This window comes from Anastrepha obliqua, chromosome 1 (assembly GCF_027943255.1).
Source record: "Anastrepha obliqua isolate idAnaObli1 chromosome 1, idAnaObli1_1.0, whole genome shotgun sequence".
In the NCBI taxonomy this organism is placed as follows: domain Eukaryota; kingdom Metazoa; phylum Arthropoda; class Insecta; order Diptera; family Tephritidae; genus Anastrepha; species Anastrepha obliqua.
Window position 1 is genome coordinate 141649846 of NC_072892.1, and position 21581 is coordinate 141671426.

At 35.2% G+C, this 21581-nt stretch overlaps 1 protein-coding gene across 1 annotated transcript; it reads right to left on the bottom strand.

The window, feature by feature from the left end:
- Window positions 1-1432: 1432 nt before the first annotated feature.
- On the bottom strand, window positions 1433-19731 carry LOC129236346 (ETS-like protein pointed). Its single transcript, XM_054870688.1, has 6 exons — window positions 19125-19731; window positions 18924-18956; window positions 18248-18812; window positions 4104-5020; window positions 2446-2603; window positions 1433-2378 (listed from the first exon to the last, which is right to left on the bottom strand). The coding sequence occupies exons 1-6, from the start codon at window positions 19212-19214 to the stop codon at window positions 2315-2317; spliced, it is 1827 nt and encodes a 608-aa protein (XP_054726663.1). The 5' UTR covers window positions 19215-19731; the 3' UTR covers window positions 1433-2314.
- Window positions 19732-21581: the final 1850 nt, after the last annotated feature.

Sequence of the window (21581 nt, forward strand, 5' to 3'; positions counted from 1 at the left end):
TTATTTTATTTTATTTTATTTTATTTTATTTTATTTCTTATTGTTCTATTTTATTTTATTTTATTTTATTTTATTTTATTTTATTTTATTTTATTTTATTTTATTTTATTTTATTTTATTTTATTTTATTTTATTTTATTTTATTTTATTTTATTTTATTTTATTTTATTTTATTTTATTTTATTTTATTTTATTTTATTTTATTTTATTTTATTTTATTTCATTTTATTTTATTTTATTTTATTTTATTTTATTTTATTTTATTTTATTTTATTTTATTTTATTTTATTTTATTTCATTTTATTTTATTTTATTTTATTTTATTTTATTTTATTTTATTTTATTTTATTTTATTTTATTTTATTTTATTTTATTTTATTTTATTTTATTTTATTTTATTTTATTTTATTTTATTTTATTTTATTTTATTTTATTTTATTTTATTTTATTCCATTTTCATTTATTTTATTTTTTTCATTTTAATTTATGTGAATTATTTTATTTTATTCTGTTTTGTTTTGTTATATTTTCTCGTTCATTCTTATATATAATATATATTTTTATTTTTTATATTTCGTTTTAACTCGTTTTTTTATTTTATTATACCTCATTTTATTTAATTTTTTTTAAATAATTTATTTTGTTTTATTTCCTTTAATTTTATATTATTTTGTATTATTGTTTTTTGTTTATAATTTTATCTTTTTGTTTCTTTTTTTTGCATTTTTATTTAATTTTTGTATTTATTATCATTTTATTTTGTATTATTATTAATTTAATTTTATTTTATTTCGTTTTGTTTTATATATTTTTTTTCAGTTAAATTTATTTTTTTTCACTTTATTTAATTTAGCCAATTTATTTAGTTTTAATTTATGTTGTTTTATTTTATTTCATTTTAATTTATTTAATTTATGTCAATTTATTTTATTTCATTTTGTTTTGTTATATTTTCTCGCTCATATTTATATTTTTTTTTTTAGTTTTTATATTTCCTTTTAACTCGTTTTATTTAATTTAATTTTAATTTATTTTATTTCATTTTAATTTACATTATTTTATTTTAATATATTGTATCATACTTCATTTCAATTAATTTTTTTTTAATTAATTTATTTTGTTGTATTTCATTTAATTTTATATCATTTTGTATTATTGTTTTTTTATTACTTTTTTCTTTTGTTTCATTTTATTTTATACTATTTTTTTATTTTTGTATTTCATTTCATTTTATTTTGCAATCTTTTTTATTTTACTTTTGTTCATACTGTTGTTGTTTATTTTCATATCCTGCTTTATTTTATTTCATTGAAATTTGTAAGCCTTTTATTTTTTATTTTAACTCAATTTATTTTATTACATATAATTTTATTACATATAAATTTAATTTTTTTTTGTAATTTCAAAAATCATAATCTACTAAATTAAACAATAACACTTATGAAACACTGCGCTTTACAAACTTTCTAGGCACTATACAGAAGTTTTTATTTTATCAATATTTTCTGGTTTACTTTCTACTTTACTTTTACTCTCTAACTTAAATTTTATTACATTTTTACAACATTGTTATTCATATTTTTAGTTTAAAAGTAATATTGAAATGTTATCTGCGTTGTTTTGTAAATATTTAAAATATTTTATATATTTAAAATATATTTTATTTTGCGCTATAACATAAAACTGTTGTGCAAACTTAAAATTATGATCACGATTTTTATGTTTTCACGTCAGCATAATTTTTCTACTGTCGCTTTGTGCGCGCTTCCATTGCATTTCAAATCGCACTGTTCGTACATGTACACACAGCCGTACGTGCATGTATGCTGTGTATGTACATGTGTAAGTATGCAATCTCCCCAAATGAATTAACTTAAATCATATTAGATGACTTAAAACTTAGGCATGAGTAAGCACAGAAAATAGCGAAATGTTTGTAAAAAAGGCATCTTTAACTGTATAATATAAGTATTTTTAAATATAATTGCATATGTGTGTGTGTGTGTATATATGCGTTTATATGTAAAGTATTTATGTACTTTTGAAATTAAGCACATTTGGAAGAATCCACATTTACATGAATGCACCGCATCGCATCGCACCGCACCTCACCTCTTGCACAGCACTGGAGCCAGCCACATTGGCGATTTGAACTGCACAGGAGTAGAATGATGATCTCACACCTTTTGGCATTCATAAAGTTCGCATTCTTGCTGAAAGCGCGCCTTGAGTTGTGTGGGTGGCTTGGGGGCTCGTTGCTGCAGTCATAGCTAATTTTATTGTTTGCCTTGGCGGACTGCCCTCAAACAATGCTTTAATCGTCATCTTTCTTGTCCGTCTTGAGGTCATATTTAGCACACAATTCTTCCGGTGTATAGCTGCAAGCAAATTCGAAATGAAACAATTAAAAATTATTCCAAGCGCTCATTGTGCCACTTAACTTACCCGATTAGGTTCTGTAGATCACAAACAAATTTATAAACGTAGCGCTTGCCAGCCGTCTTGTGGATAATGTTTTTGTCGTAATAATAACGCAGGCCTCTGCTGAGCTTTTCATAGTTCATTTTTGGCTTATTCTTGCGAATGCCCCAGCGACGCGCAACCTGTAAGCAAATTAAAAATAAGTGTTGTTGTTTTACTGGAAGAACGTTATTTATTTTATAACTGATAGCACGGCGACTTTCACTTGGACTTTTTTTGCTTTGGCCAAGATTTGAATAGTTGATTTTACTTAATTGGGGACTTCTAAGTTTAATGGAGTCCTCCGTTTTATGCAATTTCTTATTTAGTATCGTGCGTGTTTTTAGCTGCGTGAGAACTATCGATATCGTTAACTATGGTTTGACAGCTGACCTTTCTGTTCAGTAAGCTTTGGCAAGTCATTATAAAACGTTTAACGCCAGAACAACACTTCCAAATGGTGGAAATTTACTTTGAAAAAGTAAATCTGTTAGCGAAGTGCCGAAGAAAAAGCCGAAATCTCGATTCGTGCCATTCTTAAATTGTTGGCCTTTGTGCTACGACTACATGGAAAATTTTACGTAAGGATCTTGGCTTACTTGTCATAATATACAGCTCGTGCAAGAATTGAAACGAAATGACCATCGTTTGCATGGCATTTTTGCAGTTTGGGCTCAAATTTATTGAAAAATTGGACTACTCGAATGGACCATGCAACTCGTAGCCACGGTGGACTTATGCTGGATATGATATTCAAAAAATAAATGCCATGGAATTTTCTACCGAATTATAATAAAAACAAAATCGTTCCAATAATGATTTCAATTTCTCAAGCTCTTAAAGAACACCCGTATAAAAACGGCGCTTTAGTGCTACTTGAGGAGTGCCAGACCGGCACTTCAACCATTTTACCTAAAGAACACCCGATATATAATTAATATTTCAATGGTTTTTCATTTCAAAATTTATGACTTTAATGATTGTTGCTTTGCTTGTTAGGGCTCTCAGCTGCCCCACGGTAAATTTTTTTATGCCGTAGTCTCGAAAACTGGAGCCAAAGTGACGAAGCTGAGGGGGTCATTAAATTAGAATACCTAAATTAGGTAAAACCAGCTATGAAAACCTCTGCACTAATTTTGAGCTGCAAAGTGTGCTTATAGTAAAGAATGGAATTAGTCTCGCTTTTAGTTGTTGTCTTATGTCAGCGGTAGTTCTATTATCCGACTTAGCTGTAATTCAGATTTGATGTAAATTTTAGTCTAACCCTCACATATATGCTGTAAACGCAGTTTTAGTTTCGGTCACACTTTGGGTTTTGTTCTTTCTTTTGATTTTGATTTTGTTCTAACCTAATTTTAGTTTTGGCCTCGATTCTTATCTAAACCTTAGTACTCCTTTTTGATTTTATGGTAAGTCTTAGCCTTAATATGGCTTTGAATTTTATATATCATCAGCTCTTACTTCAAGCTTGTTACTTTTCGAACATAAAACTGCATTTTAAGATCTGCTTGATTTGTATTCTTGTCTATTTTTTCTTTTTTTGGTTTGAGCTTTAGAACCTGCCCTTGCCGTTAGTCTTAGTATTTGTTTTTCGATCGAATTCTAAGGTTTTATCTTTTTGTGTTTAATTTTTCACAACTCACCTCATCAGGATCGGTCAGCTTGAACTCCCAGCCATCACCAGTCCACGAAATGAAGCCTTGACACGTCTTGTCCATTAGCAGTTCCAATAGAAATTGCCACAGTTGTATGGGCCCAGAGCCCGTAAAGCACGGCACTCCGCCTTGCATGGGATACGCGCCCATCAGTGCCTTTTCCAAACTCATCGTATTCATATACGTCGCCGAATGTTGCCCTGCATGATGTACGCCCCACTGATCGATTGGCGATTGCCCGCTCATCGTTGGAAATCGTGACGGATCGTAAGGCCCATAATCGGAGCCATATGCATCGGGAAATGGTGACCGTCCGTAGGCATTGTACTTCTGTTCATTAGTCGCCGTTGTAATGCCATAAAAATCGGCACCACCATCCTGATAGCTCTGGTGTTCTTGCGATGAAATCGTGCTATGATAGTCGTTGTCATCGTAATGCACACCCGATGCAGCAGCCGCAGCTGCCGCAGCAGCAGCTCCGGCCAGATGAGCAGGCAAACCATAAACGGATGAAACAGAAAGATCAGCGGGATCGGTTTGACCATTGCTATTGCCGCTGCCGAGGCTCGAATAGGAGGATGCATTTTGTGTGCCAGGCTCCTCTTTCATCTGATGCTGGGTGTAGAGTGCTGCGTTGGCAGCGGAGTTTCGCATCGCCATTTGCATGTAATTCAAATTGGCACTGTTGTTGTTGTTGTGGCTGGGTGTCTGACCGCCCGTCTGGTTGGCGTTGACGGCTGACGCATTATTGTTGGCGGCGGGATTATTGGACTGCTGGGATTGTTGTTGTTGTTGCTGTTGCGCATGTGAGAGCAGCGATGCATTGTTGTTTCCATTTTGCGTCTGCTGTTGCGTTTGCGGGGGCGGGCTGTTGTTGCTGTGCTCGTGCTGATTACTGCTGTAGCCTGAAAGAAAAAAGGGTGCTTTCAGTGAGCTGTTGACGCTGTAAACATACATAACATACTAATATTACTTTGAACTAATAGAAAAGTGTTGTTAATGTTTCATATCGTGTGAAGACAGCTTTTTATAAGTATATGTTTTTCATATTTTTCTGGGCATCTAAAAAAATTTAAAGCTCTGGCGAACGGAAAGCTTGCTACTAGGCTTTGGTAAAACTAATATCTATATGACTTCTCAAACGAATGCTCGTACTAAAGAGGTTCTGAGCCATTGGGTGTAAGGCAGTGTAAGAGAGTTGCACTTAGAAAGGCATAAGAAGACGTTGACCCATTAACTTTTCTTATAAGAGTGCTCAGTGCTTGGATGGAAGAACTTAAGATCCCCGGATAAATCACGCTAACCACCATTTCACTGTAAAGTTTTATAGAATTCGCCAACGAAATCCATGAATCGGTGATAAATTTGACGAGGGGTAAAACATGTTCTTACTATGAAAAAAATAAAAATAAAAAAATCAGACTCTATTTCAAACATTTGTCTATGATGTGAATTCAAAATTTTGCCTCCAAAACACTACACAATAACATACATAAGTGATGGTTAACGAGTAAGACAATTCGTATATGCACATGCAAAAAGTCCTACTACTTCGAAAATTTAGTCTAATTTAATCGGCACCAATATTTTATATTTTTGAAAAATTATATATTTTAACTTACATATTGAAGAATATGTAAATAAAAAAGAAAAAATGTACTAGCAAAGTTAAAATAAAAAACCACGCGTGCTGCCTAAAATTAATTGACATCAACGACTTAATGAGTACATCAACATGAAAATATAATATAAAGTGTTTCAAAAGTTATGTCAGAAGGCATCGAAGAATGTTGGGGATTCTAGGTTCTGATGTTTAATTAGGTAATATGCACGTACTATGTACATATATACATATGCATGTTTTCTAGTTAGCTTACCGTAGCCTAAGCAATTTCAATCACTTGAATTCATACATAGTACATGCATACGTGCATACATAAATATACGTGCATTAAATTCGTATACTTCAAGCAGCCAGATTTCTTAGAAGGCGTGTCCATCATCCAATCTTCTTATCTTTAACACGCCACTACGCATACAAGAACACCTACTTGTAAGTATTGCTATGCCCCTTATATTTAGTGGAAGCGCTGATTCGATGTAATTCGAAAACCAATCAAAACCCAACTCAGCACCAATACAAAAACATAGCAAAATAAAATGAGCTCCAAGTGCAACAAAAACAAAAAGTCGCGAACAATACATACGTATGTATACTCCTATATTCAGAGTAAGCAGAGCAAATGAATCGGGTGATTGTCGCTGGGAGTGCACACATACATACGTGTTTGTAAGTGTGTGACGTGTGAGTACATCAAAAGAGCGCACTGCTCCAACATTGCTCCAACCAAACTTAGGCAAATGTATTGAAAATATGGTAACAGAGGTATAGACGAGCGTTGATTCATTCATTACACAGCGCACACAAATTTGAGTACGAACAAATGATTACACAAAAAAACAAACAAAAAAAAAAAACACATACACACAAAACAAGCACTTAGAAAGGCATTTCGTAATGGAGAAAAATAGTGACCGCGAGCAAATGATGCGAGTAGTGAGAAAATTCGCTGTAAATGCTCACACAAACCTGTTGAATATAGCGAATAAAACGAAATTACGACAAAAAAGTTCATTTACTCGCTCATTTGTAAGCGTCGCAGAAAGGAAAGCATTCATTCGTTTTTACGTTCATTCATCCACAGCCAAAGAAGTAATTCATAACGTGTTTTCTGGTCATACATCTTTGAGCGCTCGAATATAGCGACTCATGGTAGCCAAAAGCTCTATTCTCAACAACTGTCGGCTATCTCTGTCTGATGTTCACTTGTGTACCAATTTACGTGTGTTTGTTTTTGTGCTTGGGGTAAAACATAAATTTGCTTTCGATACTGCGCAGATACTCGTACATGCCTGAGAAAGGTTCTCTAACTCGCAGTTATGTATGTGTGTGTATGTAGTATATAAATACATGCTACCAAGAGATGAAGCATTGAGGCGCAGAATTCTCCTCCTACTTGGTACGCGAAAGTAGCATCTTCAGGGGTAACCCAGTAGGAAAATTTAAAGAGTTGAATAATTGCGCATGAGTTCGGGTATGCATTCAAACTTGTAATCGATAAATGCGATGAATCTTGAAATTTGTACAAAATGGGATAATCACATAGGTCGCACTAAACATCTAAGTCTGTCTTCTTTATTGAGGCCATTGCAGAATTCCGCTGTTCACCTCATCCAAAATCGTGTTGCCGAGGTGATAATAATTTATGTATTTGAAAAATTATAAAATCTAATGAAAGTTGTGTAAGCTTTCGGTGGAAAAAGAGGATTGCAACTCTGTTTTCAGGTAATACAGATTGAATATCGTTGCGAGACAGAAGTTTGTGCCGTCTAAGTGGCAGAAAAGCCGTCAGTGAATAAGTGAATTATCCAATGAAATATTTCGAGCCCTTCTCTTAAATTAACTTGCTTTGTTAGAAACGTGTAAAGAAAATCATTTTGACTTGGCAACTCAATGGCTTAGTTTCGTTTTCAATGACCTACCTATGTTTTCTGGATAGACCTCAAAAACACAAATTGCCGCTAATCGTGCTTAGTCTGGGTAACTACAATATGTTCTTCTTTCTCAACTTGGTGGAGTTTGAGAACTGCCGAATTTATAAATATTAATTTTTGTGTAATTATTAATAAAACCACTTTAAACTCCAACATACCTAGACGATTTTTAAATCGATACAGGAATTTATTTAATGGAGTAGTTCTTGAGCACGAATATTAATTCAATTCCAATTAATTTTTTGGTTAATTTTCTCATTTATATATAATAGAGATATTCAGACCACGCCCGGTATCATTTTAACTGGTTACTTGGTAATAATTACGTGGTATTTCTGATTTGAAATTATAAGAACAACAAATTCGCGACAAAATTTAACGATTAACGACTCACGAGAGTAGCAAACTGGGTTGGAGTAAACCTAAAACTTTTCAAATTAAAATTTCGAATCCTTAAAATTCGAAATTAGTGGCTATTGAGAAAGTTCAACGAGTGTATTATGATCTGGTTGTGATTAATTTTACTTTTCAGCGGTAATATTTTATTTTTCGACTTTTAAAATCTTAAAAAATGTCATAGCATTTTGACTGCGGACACCGCAGCCAAATGGGTTCGCGCATGATTACCAATCGGCGAACATAGGTTCAAATTTCAGTGAAGCACCAAAATGAAGAAACAGTTTTTTTAATAGCGATCGCCCCTTGGCAGGCAATGGCAAGCCTCTGAGTGTATTTCTGTCATGAAAAAGATCCTCAAAAAAACATCGGAGTCGGCTTGAAACTGCAGGTCCCTCCATTGGTCGGAAACGAGAGATGAATTGCTCACCGAAACGACGGCGCAGTAAATCCATTGTTTCACGGGCTGTATAGCAAATAGCGCCGTCTTGTTAGAACCAAATATAGTGGAGATCACGCACTTCGATTTCCGACAAGAAAAGGTCCTTTATCATCATGGCGCGATAGCGTTCGCCATTCACTGTTACATTGGCGCCAGCCTCGTCTTCGAAGAAATATGGACCGATGATTTTTCCAGCTCATAGGCCACACCAAACGGTTGTTTTCAATGGATGTAATGGCTGTACGCCATAAGTTGGCCTGAGCGCGCGATGAACACTTTTCACAGAGCGTCGATTTTCTTAACACGTTCACGCCGGCGCGTACCACCGGTGGCTCGCACAAGTCTGCTTCATGGGGCGGCGCGTACCACCGGTGGCCCGCACAAGATTGCTTCATGAGGCGGCGTGTACCACCAATGGTACTTTATTAAACGGTACCTATGAGATGAGATGCCATAAACGACTACCCTTATGAAAAAATTTCGTTTTATGACCTGCAATCGCTTCCGATAGAGCGAAAAGACTTAAACATTGCCGTCTGTGGGCGAAGACCATGAATAACAGCGCCGGCGGGAACGTGTTAATACAGTTGAACGATTTGTAAACGGTGTTGAAGGGCAAGTTTTTCCATGATGAATACCATCAATGAATACTGAAAAAATTATGTATTTAGTTTGACAGTAGTCACGCGTGATCTGTCAAAACACCTTATTGGAAGAAGTACCTCCAATTAGATCACCCGATACCAATATTGGCCAAGATTTTGGAAAGTTATGACAAACAATATGAAAGTTTTTCCAATAACAGGTGTTATTTAAATATATAGGGTTATTCAATAGGTGCGTTTCAACTTTTTTCCGATAGGGAGGGCGAACGACGCAACATTTTTTATTTTTCGCTTGTCATTTGTAAACTTCATTAGTATACATTTCATCATGGAACGCTACACACTTGAGCAACGATTGCAAATCGTGTAAATTTTTTATGAAAATAATCGTTCTGTTGCTGCTACTTTAAGAGCATTACGGCCATTTTACGGTTCATTTAACAAGCCGTCCCGTTTTGGGGTTATGTGAAGTCATTGGTCTGCAGTAACAAGCCGGCGACGATTTGTGAGCTCAGAGCCAATATTGAACGCGAAATTGCTGGAATTTCGGCCGATTTATGCAAAAGAGTGGTCGAAAATTAGGTTCAACGATTGGACTTCGTAAAACGTGCATGCGGTGGTCATGCAAAAGAAATCGAATTTCATACTTAAATGTATGTGTTCAAACTCGATAATAAAAAAAAAATTAGTTAAAAAAGTCAAACCGTTTGTGTTCTATTCAAAAAAGTTCAAAAGTTGAAGCGCTCTTACTATATAATATACAATAAAAGGCTATCGAGATATGATTAACGATTTTTTATGGCTGGAATTGGATGGTATTGATCTGAACAACGTTTATTTAGAACAAGGTGGCGCTACGTGCCACACAAGCAACGAAACCATTGATCTTTTACGGGAAAAGTTTGCGGACCGTGTTATCTCTCGAATAGGTAATCACAATTGGCCACCGAAATCTTGTGATTTAACACCTTGTGAATTTTTTCTTTGGGGCCACGTGAAAGGGGCCACGCCAACAGCTCAGGGTCGATTCAAGAACTCAAAATGGAATTCGTGAGGCTATCGAGGACATAGCGCAGCCCCTTAGCAATTCGGTTATAGAAAATTTCATGAAAAAGATATTGTCCTGTAACCGTGGTCGTGATGGTCATTTGCCTGATGTTATTTTCCACTATTAACGGCATACCTTCCTCTCTATAATGAAATAAACATTCGATCATTTATATTAAAAATAATAATATCAAAATAACACCTCTTATTGCAAAACCCTTTATGTATGCACTTTTAAGACAGCGTGCAAAAATTGAAGGTTTTTTCCACATTTCTGGTGTACTCTACCGAATTACGGCATAACTTCCAGATAATATTCACCATTTATTTACTCGTATGTCGAACTTTTTTTTTTAATTTTAACAATATTTTAATAATGGGTTATAGAGATTTTTTTATAGACATTTTTTTAACGGAGTGTACACCCATACAGAATGTGCATCAGCGTAATCGGTTTGATCCAATTCTTAAATAATTAACTTTAATTCAAGTTGGTATTCACAAAATTTATTGCCTTTATGCCTAAAATATTTTATTTCAAGAGGTCATTGCTTCAATCGAAAATAATACTTAGTCCACTTCAATTCACCAATTCACAATTCATTAAATTCCAGCTCTTAATCAAGGCACAAAAATATGCAAGCATCGATATTTTAAATAAGTGCCACTCTTCGTTCTAAATCATCAACCAAATCACCCAAATAATAGACTTAGTTAGGCGCATGACATATATGCATGTGTGTGTATAAGTGTATAAGCAATATATAAAATCACAACCACTCGGCGGGGTGTCATTTGCGCTCGCAGACAAAAAACTGCGGGCAGAACAAAGCAATTGAAACTTGTTGATTCCCAGAGTTGCGGTCGCACGGTAGTGTCACTGTTGTTGCAACACATGCACACATTTATTGACGACTTGTTGCTGCATACGCGACTGACACAACCCTCATAAATATAACCACACGCACACACATGCATATCGGCTGTATTTAACAGCCACCCACAGCTTCGCACACACACGCACGCACAAAAACATGCTTAGAAGCCTGCGATTATAGAATACTCACTAAAAATGATTACCGCCGATGACTGCTTTATGCCACATAAGGAATGCCGGAATGCTTGTTTGGGAATTTGAATAAATTGCGATTTAATTATTTTAAAAGTTGTACCCCGCGCGTCGTTCAACATTTCACTCAGCCTATTCGGCCGCAGCCAACAACCTACAACCCGCAAAGCGTGCACTCACATTTAGAGGCGGTAAATGTGTGTGTGTGTGTGTGTGTGTGTGAGTGTAAATATTTATATGTGCTTTGCGAGTATTTATATTTGCATTTATCACAAGTTCACACCCTCGTTAGCGCGCAATTAACTTGCAGCAGCGGCGTTGAGTATATAATTAAAGTTTCATTTTATTTCAGTCAGAGCTGCTGTAGCTACTTTAGTATTACATACAAGTATATTTGTGGCATGCAACACGAAATCGCTCTTTGATGTCAATATTAATTTTCTAAGCTACAGCGAAGGCAATGGGAGATAGTGGCTCCTTGACTTGATGTTGTCACTATTTAACTTCTGACAGCAGTAGGCGTGCTGATGCGGCGAAGGTGTTAAGTGGCTGCTATGAAAAATCTTATCAAATGCGTGCAAATGTAAGACAATAAGTAAACACGATTTTTAATTAAAGCATCCTTATTGCGCTAATTTCTCGGAACGTAGGGCATTTGTAATTTCATTAAAAGTATTGTAGACGAATGGCAAATACTTCAGAGGCTCGCGGGCATGAAAGAGATGTGTGGGTTAAAATTTTATCAATTTTCATTTAAACTTATTTACGTATGGCATTACATATGTATATGCATGTATGTATATACTTATATATTGAAAATAAATAACGCTGTTCGTATCATTTACTTTGGTCTAAAAATAAAAGGTTTCAATAATACGTGAGACTCTTACTGGCTTGGCAATTTTAGGCCGACCTCAAATGCAATCGGTGATATTTTTCTCAATTGGTGGTGTTTGAAGTTTCCCATGGCAAAGAAAGACTTGAAGTACTAAATGAGAGGTAACGATGAAAGCAAATAAAGAAATTTTGTATCTTCTGACTTCAGGACCCTGCGTTATTTGCCATTTATTTTTATTAATCCAGTTGGGTTGCCAAAAATTTGTAGCTATAGACTTCTATTCACATGCATTTTCGCTCTTTCCGTCCAATGTAGAGTCCAATTTTGAATTTGGCGTAATTAATTTTGTCGACCTTACAGTGCTGTTGTTTGATAACTGTTATTTATGAGCGTTGAGGCTTATTCATGGATGACCAGGCTTATAAAGGGTTTTTCAATTGGCGCGGGTCGATTTTGGCGCCCTATGGCAGCCATTTTGTTTTGGTGACATCTGTCAAATCTTTTGTTTATTATTCAGTTGTTTATGCCAAATCATCATGGCAAGTTACACGATTGAACAGCACGTTCAAATGATACAACTTTATTATCAAAATGAGTGTTCATTAACGCAAACGTTGCGCGTATTGCGGCCATTTTTCGGTAGACGTGGTGGCCCTTCCAATTTCTTATGGCCCATATTGAACCATATATGTAGACCTAGACGACATGTGGTTCCAGCAGGACGGCGCTACGGGCCACACAGCAAACGCCATTTTATTCCATTTCAACATCTACCCGCCCTTATTGAAAAACCCTTTATAAAACGTTTATTTTCAACAAGGCGGCTCTACGTGCCACACAAGCTACGAACACATTAATGTTTCCGGACCGTGTTATCCCTCGAAGAGGTGATCAGAAAGGCCTACGCCACGTGAAAGAGAAGGTCTACGCCAACAGCCCACGGTCGATTCAAGACCTCAAAGATGGAATTCGTGAGGCTATCGAGGACATAGCGCAGCCCCTTAGCAATTCGGTTATAGAAAATTTCATGAAAAGGATATTGTCCTGTAAGCGTGGTCGTGGTGGTCATTTGCCTGATGTTATTTTCCACTATTAACCGCATATCTTCCTCTTTATAATGAAATAAACATCTGATCATTTATATTAAAAAAAAAGATTTTTGTTTGAATATCAAAATAACACCTCTTTAGAATGCATAAAAATCCTCAAAAATGTGAATTGGCCACCAATATTATGCAATTTGACGAATTGTTTTTTAGGGCTTGTGAAAGAACATTTCAAAATTCTTCGTAACAATTTCCTAACTGAAGGAAAAATTCGACGAGCCATTGATAAAATTAAGACAAGATTATGCCAAAATGCTATTGAAAGATTAGATTAGCTTGATTGGCATTGAGCTACGCATACAGCTTTTGGTCCCTAGCGATACCAGATGGAGACCGACCTCTATGAATACTAAAACTAGACATCATGTACGATGTCAACGCTTTTGGCGAAGAGCTGGGAGGCCCGCTTTTGAGACGTCTTCCAGACCCTCAAACAGTGGGGCTCCCACGCATTTTAAAGCCCGGTTTAATAATGCCGGCAAACGCACAGAAAGTGTTCTAAAGTTTCCTCAACATCCTCTCTGCACTTTCTGCATTTGTCGTTGCTAGCAATCCCTATCTTGTACGCATGTGCAGCCAATAGATTATGACCTGTCTCCTTTCGCGAGAGCGTAAGTACGAATTAAGTCAGTTTTTGGTCGTTAGTTCTACACATAACTTTTGCTGCTTTGCATGTGGCCAAATTAGTCCACCTAGCTTCCACTCGCTTTTTCATGTATCATAGTAATCCATTGCTATTGAAAATTTCATTAAAACTCAAAACGTCGCGCGGAACTTATTTACCGAAATTTGTAGTAAATGTATGCGTACACCTTTTATCATAATGCAAATGTCACAACTTTTTAATAAACTATTCGTTTATTTAAAATGTCGAAGTAAACAGTTTTAATGGCTTACCCTCTACTTCATGTCCTGAAGGTAGAAAATACCATACATTGTGTACCTGAAAAACTTTGGAGAGCGTGTGGCCGTATAAATGGAACTAAAATAGTTTGTACTTATTGAAAAAAAAAATTGTCTCACAGTGAAACGTCAGGAACATAAATTGTGGGATGATAATTTAAACGATTGAAAAATGCAACAGGTTCGAAAGTGCTATTGACGCGAAAGTTTTCATGACGTTCGAATATATATTTATGTATATACCATTCGGAATTTGGTGACCGTAGAATCGAGTTTCCGTGAAACACCAAATGAAGAAAAAAGTTTTTTCTCATAGCGGGCGCTCCTCGATAGGCCATGGGAAACCTCCGAGTGTATTTCTGCCATGAAAAAGCTAGTCATAAAAATGTCTGTCGTTCTGAGTAGGCTTAAAACAGTGGGTCCCTCCATTTGTGCAATAACATCAAAATGACAATCTAATAATTCTATGTTATATCTTAGAAATGCTTATACTAAGCATGAAAGCGGAATGAAAATCATATTTTTCTTATCATTAAATGCATAGTGGTGCCGACCTTCCAAAAAATATTCTGCAATGTACGTTATACCGTCTAAACCAAATTAAACAAGAACAGGTAACTGGAACGAAGGAAGGGCGTAAATCACACGCACCAATTGAAAATTGAAATTGAAATTTGAGAAGGTCGAGCCAAAGAGCACCAGGAGATTTCTTGGCTCCTAAAACACTCAGGCTAAAAAGCCCATGGTATTTAGAGCTCTGACAAGAGAGTAGATAGTCAAGGAGGCCGCCGTAGCCGAATGGGTTGGTGCGTGACTACCATTCGGAATTCACAGAGCGAACGTCGGTTCGAATCTCGGTGAAACACCAAAAATAAGAAAAACATTTTTCTAATAGCGGTCGCCCCTCGGCAGGCAATAGTAAACCTCCGAGTGTATTTCTGCCATGGAAAAGCTCCTCATAAAAATATCTGCCGTTCGAAACGGCTTGAAACTGTAGGTCCCTCCATTTGTGGAACAACATCAAGACGCACACCACAAATAGGAAGAGGAGCTCGGCCAAACACCCAAAAAGGGTGTACGCGCCAATTATATATATATATATAGATAGTCAAGGAGGGAAGGAGAAAAGTATCCGAGAAAAAGATAGGAAAGAATAGAGACAGAGATGGAGGTAGTTATTTCTGTGAGAACTTTCCAGATTCTTTGGTAAATCTGTAAATATCCTTCAGTTTTAGAGAACGAATATTACTCATTCTCATGACATCGGAACCCAAAACTCGCAGCCGTGCTCTAGCAAAGAGAGAAAGTGCTCAGTGCTATCCGCCTCCTCCTAGCAAGACAGGCACATTGGGTCCTCTATGATTCCAATGATGGTCATATGCTGACCCCATGGGTTGTGTCCCATAATGGAACCGACCATCAACTGAAAGTCTTTCCTTCCAAGTTTTAGTACAAAGTTTGACAGTTTTCTGTTCGGCGCTTACACTTTTTTGTGAGTGCTTGGCCGAGCTCCTCCTCCTATATGGTTTTTCTTTATGAGGAGCTTTTCGACTCTTATCTTTGTTACAAACTTGATGTTGTTAAAGATTTTTTTTATTTATATGTAAAAGTTATAATTATAATGACCAATACACCAAAATTAAATATGAGTGCTGGCTACTAGGCCCTTCGGCACGTGAAGGAATAATACGAGAGAATTTGGTTACGACCAGAACGATCAGTTGAATTTTATTTGCCTTGGTAATTTTAATGAAGATCACCTGACACGTTTTCAGTATGTTAACTTCGATTGATGTAAAAATCTAGTTGAATTTGTTATGGAAAACAGCTTACATCGTAGTACACTCGACGAAATTTTATTCTCTCGTTAGGAAAAACGAGTTGGGTTACGAGTTGTTATTGAATAGTTAATTTTAATAGTTTTAATTCATAAAACTAAGTAATTTACATATTGAAATGTGCCACGACCCATTTAATAATATATTCTAAAACAGGTTCTGTGTTCTTCCAATGTCTTTTGATACTTTCAACATGAAAAGCATTTAAACATAGATTTATTATTTAAATAGTCAAAACCCAGTAATATAGAGCCTGTTCCAAATTTTCTGTTGGCACTGCATGTGAAGTGCTTCAGTTTCTTGTTCACATTTCTGTTTTACGAAATCAAGTTGGAGGCTGTAAATTTTACGAGAAGCCCGCCTTAGGCTCGTGTGCTTAGACTGTATAAAATACTTCAGACGCTCATTCTGATTAACAAGAGAATAATGGAGATTTAAAATCTCTTAAAATATTGAGTCATTTCTGGGATTATCTAATTTTTCGGGTACTAAGCGTTTCGAAATTATAGAAATAAGTTCTTCAAATATAGACAAGTTTTGCTAATTAAACTAAGGGGATTAAACGTTCGGTGCCCGCCGTAGCCAAGTGGCTGGAGCGTGACTACTATTCGGGAGTGCGTAGGTTCGAATGTCCCTGCATGAAACAGCAAAATGATGGAAACAGTTTTTTTCTAATAGCGGTCGCCTCTCGGCAAGCAATGGCAAAGCTCCGAGTGTATTTCTGCCATGGAAAAGCTCCTCATAAAAAATTCTGCCGTTTTGAGTCGGCTTGAAACTGTAGGTCCCTCCATTTGTGGAGCAACATCAACACCAACACTACAACTATGAGGAGGAGCTCAGTCAAAGTCCTAACAAAAGTGTACGCACCAATTATTTATTGATTTTGTTTTTTCGAAAGTTTTTTTTTTGGCTTTTCGTCATATCAGTCGGCATTTACAGTCGGATCGGATCACAAAATACCAAGTAATAGTAAAAGTTTTTGTAATAATGATCATCACTTGGTAGGAAATGGCAAACCTCCGAGTGTATGTCTGCCACTTCTTATAAAAAAGCATCTGCCATTGCGAGGCGGCATAAAACTGTAGGTGCCTCCATTTGTGGAACTATAATAAGACGCAAATCACAAATATGAGGAGATCGGCCAAACACTCCACAAAGGACGCAAGCGAAAATTATATATTCGATATACAAGTGTTTGGACCACGCTCTGTAAGAAAAACCCTATTGGATTTTGTTTTGTAATCATCGAGTTCTCACATAGAACCCAAATCACTTTGCCTTCCAAATATTTCTAAAAGGTCTTTCAAAAGAGAAGCCTAGAGGTCAGTAGGTGAATAATTCCTAGACGGTACCTTTTTTATGACATCTTTAAAATTTGTCAAGTAGACAGGATACAACAAGGCGTTAAAATTATGGAAACTTATGGAAATGGTCGATCTTTAAGAACAACATAACGCAAAATTTCTTTTTTTTTTTTTTTTTGGAAATAATCGCCTGAATAAGTCAGGAATTCATTCAAAGGTGGGTAAAAATTGTCAAGAAATTGATTCTGATGCTGTCGAAGATAGCCAGTCTGTTGGAGAAAATATTTCTGCTGTAGCGCAAAGTGTTAGTGAACAACCTTCAACATGGATATTTCGACGTCCTCAACAATTGGGCCCTCAAGAATCGCTTTTTGGCTGATTTTACCTGTAGAGGTGCCGATGATGGACATTTAAATTATGTCAGTTTTATATACAATCGTTAAGCGCCGTATTTTGCATAAAAATAGCGAAACCTGAAATAATCAAAATTTTTGCATATTTTATTTTAAAACAACATCTAGGCGCGTCTTTTGAAAGATCCTTTATTTATGCAAGGTTATTCAAATTTTTTCTGCATTATCATTCAATTTGAAACGCCAAAAATGAAGCGTTCTACTATCATTAACGTTTTGTGTTACATTTTTCAGAGTAAGATCGATTTGTGGAGCAACAGACGCATACCACAAATACGAGTAGAAGCTCGGCCAAACACCTAACAGAAGAGTACGCACCAATTATTTATTTAATTTTTATTTTTCAGATCGAATTGATTCTTTTCATTCCGACAACTTAGTGCGGGAATAACGAGCATTAAATAGAAATGGAATAGAAATTAAATTGGCGGCCGCCGTAGCCGAATGGGCCGTAGCCATTCGGAATTCACAGAGAGAACGACGGTTCGAATCTCGGTCAAACACCCAAAAAGGGTGTACGCGCCAATTATATATAATATATATAAATAGAAATGTAGAGGAAACTTTCGTATTTTTATTTCGACCTCCAATATTTTTTCACAACATTGAAATTTACCTTGACTAAAGAAATTCGCATCGATGTCAGTGTAATATGAATTCGCGGTTGGATGATGTGATGGCGCATAGTCACCAACAAAATTGGTGGCCATGTCATTGAAATAGCCAATGCCGAGCGAAGAGGCGGTAGGATTTGGTGAATCAACTACCGAGGGGGCGCCGGTGCTTAAACCCGAGGTACTACCGCCAAGGCCAGCGGCTGTCGTCGAGGCGCTGGACGAAGAGGAGGAACTAACAGAGGCACTGCCAGTACTGCCACCAGACAAACGGTGATGCTGTGTTTGCTGTGCCAGCGATTGCAAGCTTTGCTGCTGCTGCTGCTGCTGCAGATGTTGTTGTTGTTGATGCTGCGGCGATTGCTGCTGGTACTGATGCGATTGCTGCTGCTGTTGTTGGTGGTGCTGATTATGATGATGCTGTTGCTGCTGTTGCTGCTGCTGCTGATGATGCTGATGCGGTTGCGGTTGCGGCAACGGCAAATGTTGCGACAACACATGCGACGCATGTTGATGATGCGCAGGTAAGTGGTAAGAGGTATAATTTTCATAACTTTGCAGCACCATTTTTTGTGAAGATTTCTTCAACTGTGGCTGTGATTGATATTCTTGCCGTTGCAAGTATTGCTCCTCCACCAACTGCGTCTGTTGTTGCTGTTCCGCCGTTGCACTTAAGTAATTGTAATTTTGCACCGTTTGACAATTATTATTCTGATTGTATTTGTGTGTATTTGTTGGACTACCCGCTGCGTATTTCGCTGGCGTCACTTGTGTTGGCGATAGGGAGGGCGAGGTGCAAATCGAGGTGATTTTTTTCGTAGGCGAAAACTGTTTCGTTGTGAAGTATTTTGTAGCTGTGGTATTGGCGTTGATGAGGGCGCTGCTCTTGCTGTTGCTGTTGCTGCTACTCGTCACTGATTTGGCTGTAGTCAAAATGGTTGAACCAACTAAGAACGCAGAGGGCGGCATGTCTTCACGTTTTCTTCTATGGCTGGGCAAGGACGGCAATGAGAAATTTTCAAACTGGTAGCTGGGAAAATGCTCGTCATTGACGTCGTTTAAACTTTGAGCAGCGATCGTTGTAGAGTCCGTTTTTAATTGAGTGAATGTAATGCACAGATTATTGGACGTTTGATTTTGCAATAAATATTAATGATTAGATGGACTGGAATCATTTCAATTGAAGTTAATTGATTAAGCTTGAGTTTGCGAATTCGCTGTTTGTGTGGTTGTGTGCGAAGCGAGGGTTGTTTGGTAGATGTGAGTGAGGAGCTCGAACACTTCGTTGAGTTTAGGGGATGCTCGGTATTACAAATTTTCGTGGGAGTTCACGCAGCAGTTGGCGATCAGTTTTGTTTTTTAATTGAAAGGTTTTGGAATTGTTTTTTTTATTGAAAGGCAATTATAAAATTAACTCTGATTGTTCTGATTAAATGTTTTATGCTAAAATATGTTATGTTTATATGCCACAACTTTTTTCTATTTCACTTTTTGTGGATTCTATTCATTAATTGAATGTTTTTTATCAACTGTTTATTTTTTATTATTTTTTTATTATAAGATTTATGATTTTTTTTATTATTTTTATAGGTTTTCTATATTTATAAATAAGAAATAATTTTTTTTATTTTTTTTTTTGATTATTTGTATTAATATTATTTTTATAAGTTTTCTATTTTTATAAATAAGAAACAAGTTTTTGTTAACTAGATTTATTTTTTTAATTATTTATTATCAACAATTTGTTTTTGTGTTTATTATTTTGGTAAATTTTCTGTTCTCATAAATAAGAAAATAGTTTTTTTTTAATTCGATTTATGTTTAAATTATTTTTATTTTTATAGGTTTTCTATTCTTATAAATACGAAAATAGTTTTTTATTTAGAATTATTTTTTTAATTATGTTTTATTATTAATTTGTTTTTGTTTTTATTATTTTCATAGGTTTTCTATTTTTATAAATAAGAAAATATTTTTTTTTAATTTGATTTATTTTTTTAATTATTTTTCATTATTAATTTCTTCTTGTTTTTATTAGTTTTATAACTTTTCTATTTTTATAAGTAAGAAAACATTGTTTTTTTTTTAATTACATTTATTTTTTGTCATTAATTTGTTTTTGTTTTTATTATTTTGGTAGGTTTTTTATTTTTATAAATAAAAAAATAGTTTTTTATAATTTGATTTATTTTTTATCATTAATTAATTTTTTTATTTTTGTTTTTTGGTTTTCTGTTATTCTTAACTTTTTATTCCAATCATTCTACAATTTGTCATTTAGGTATTTTTAATAATTTCGTGAATTTTTATTTCCGAATTTTACACTTAAATTTTTTATTTCTCCTTAATTTTTTACTTCCTTTTAATTTTACAATTCTTAGGATTCATTCACAAATGTTCCGCTTTTTTTGAATCAAATGTAAATTTTCATCGCTCTACAATTTTTCGCTTAATATTTTAACTTATTTTTACAATTTTGTGCGGCCCGTCGGCATAACCAACGATCAACAGTGGCGATCTTGTACTAACGCATGCACTTTAATGTTTACAGTTTCACAAATACATACATACGGAAATTTCTTTCTTCTTTGAATGAAACCGCGATAAGAGTTCTTCTTATTCAAATTCAATTGCAAAAATTCCAGTGAGCCGTTTTTAGTTTATCAAATTTCAGCTACTGCGCGCATTGAATGCCATTCAATTTCACAGGCTATCGCGCGCCCACAATACGCACACAATTTATCGCGTAAATGAAAAATAAATCGTCTTAAGCAATTTCACGCCATTCAACCGCAAAGATTTCTCGCGGTGTGTTATTTTAGTACTTAAACTTTTCCTATTAACTTTTTCTCTTTTGGTACTTTTACTGTACTTCCAAATTCGTTGCAATTTATGAATATCCAATAAACCTCAATATTTGCGCTCGCAAGTCCTTAATGATCACAATAACTCTTGCGGGCAATCGAATGTTTCGCGATAGATTTAAATTTTATTTAAGTTAATTTCAGTTGATGAGTAATTCGATTTCCACAATTGTACGCATAAATCTTTGTGCTTTTGTTTTTTTTTATTTTTATTTTTATTTTTTTAGAGATTTCCTGACATAATCACTTGTCGGTAGCGATCACTTGTGCCTTAAAAATTTATAGTCGCATAAATTAAACTATTTCCCATTCACGATTACGATCACTACTGGAATAATTCACCGATTACGATTTACTTTTGTTTTTGTTTTCTTTATTTCTTACTTTTCAAACTGATCGTAGACTTAGTATGCAGTGCTTTGTATATATACTACGTTTTACGCTTTTGTCCGTTGAAGTTTGTCCGTTCCAA

What these genes read in the sequence shown, in the direction of transcription:
- LOC129236346 (XM_054870688.1), bottom strand. Translation starts at nt 19,214, where the DNA reads ATGCCGCCCTCTGCGTTCTTAGTTGGTTCAACCATTTTGACTACAGCC. An exon ending in ACAGCAACAGCAAGAGCAGC is followed by an intron (nt 18,957 to 19,124) that starts GCCCTCATCAAC and finishes AAATACAATCAG; the next exon opens with AATAATAATTGTCAAACGGT. An exon ending in AGCTGACCGATCCTGATGAG is followed by an intron (nt 2,604 to 4,103) that starts GTGAGTTGTGAA and finishes ATTTGCTTACAG; the next exon opens with GTTGCGCGTCGCTGGGGCAT.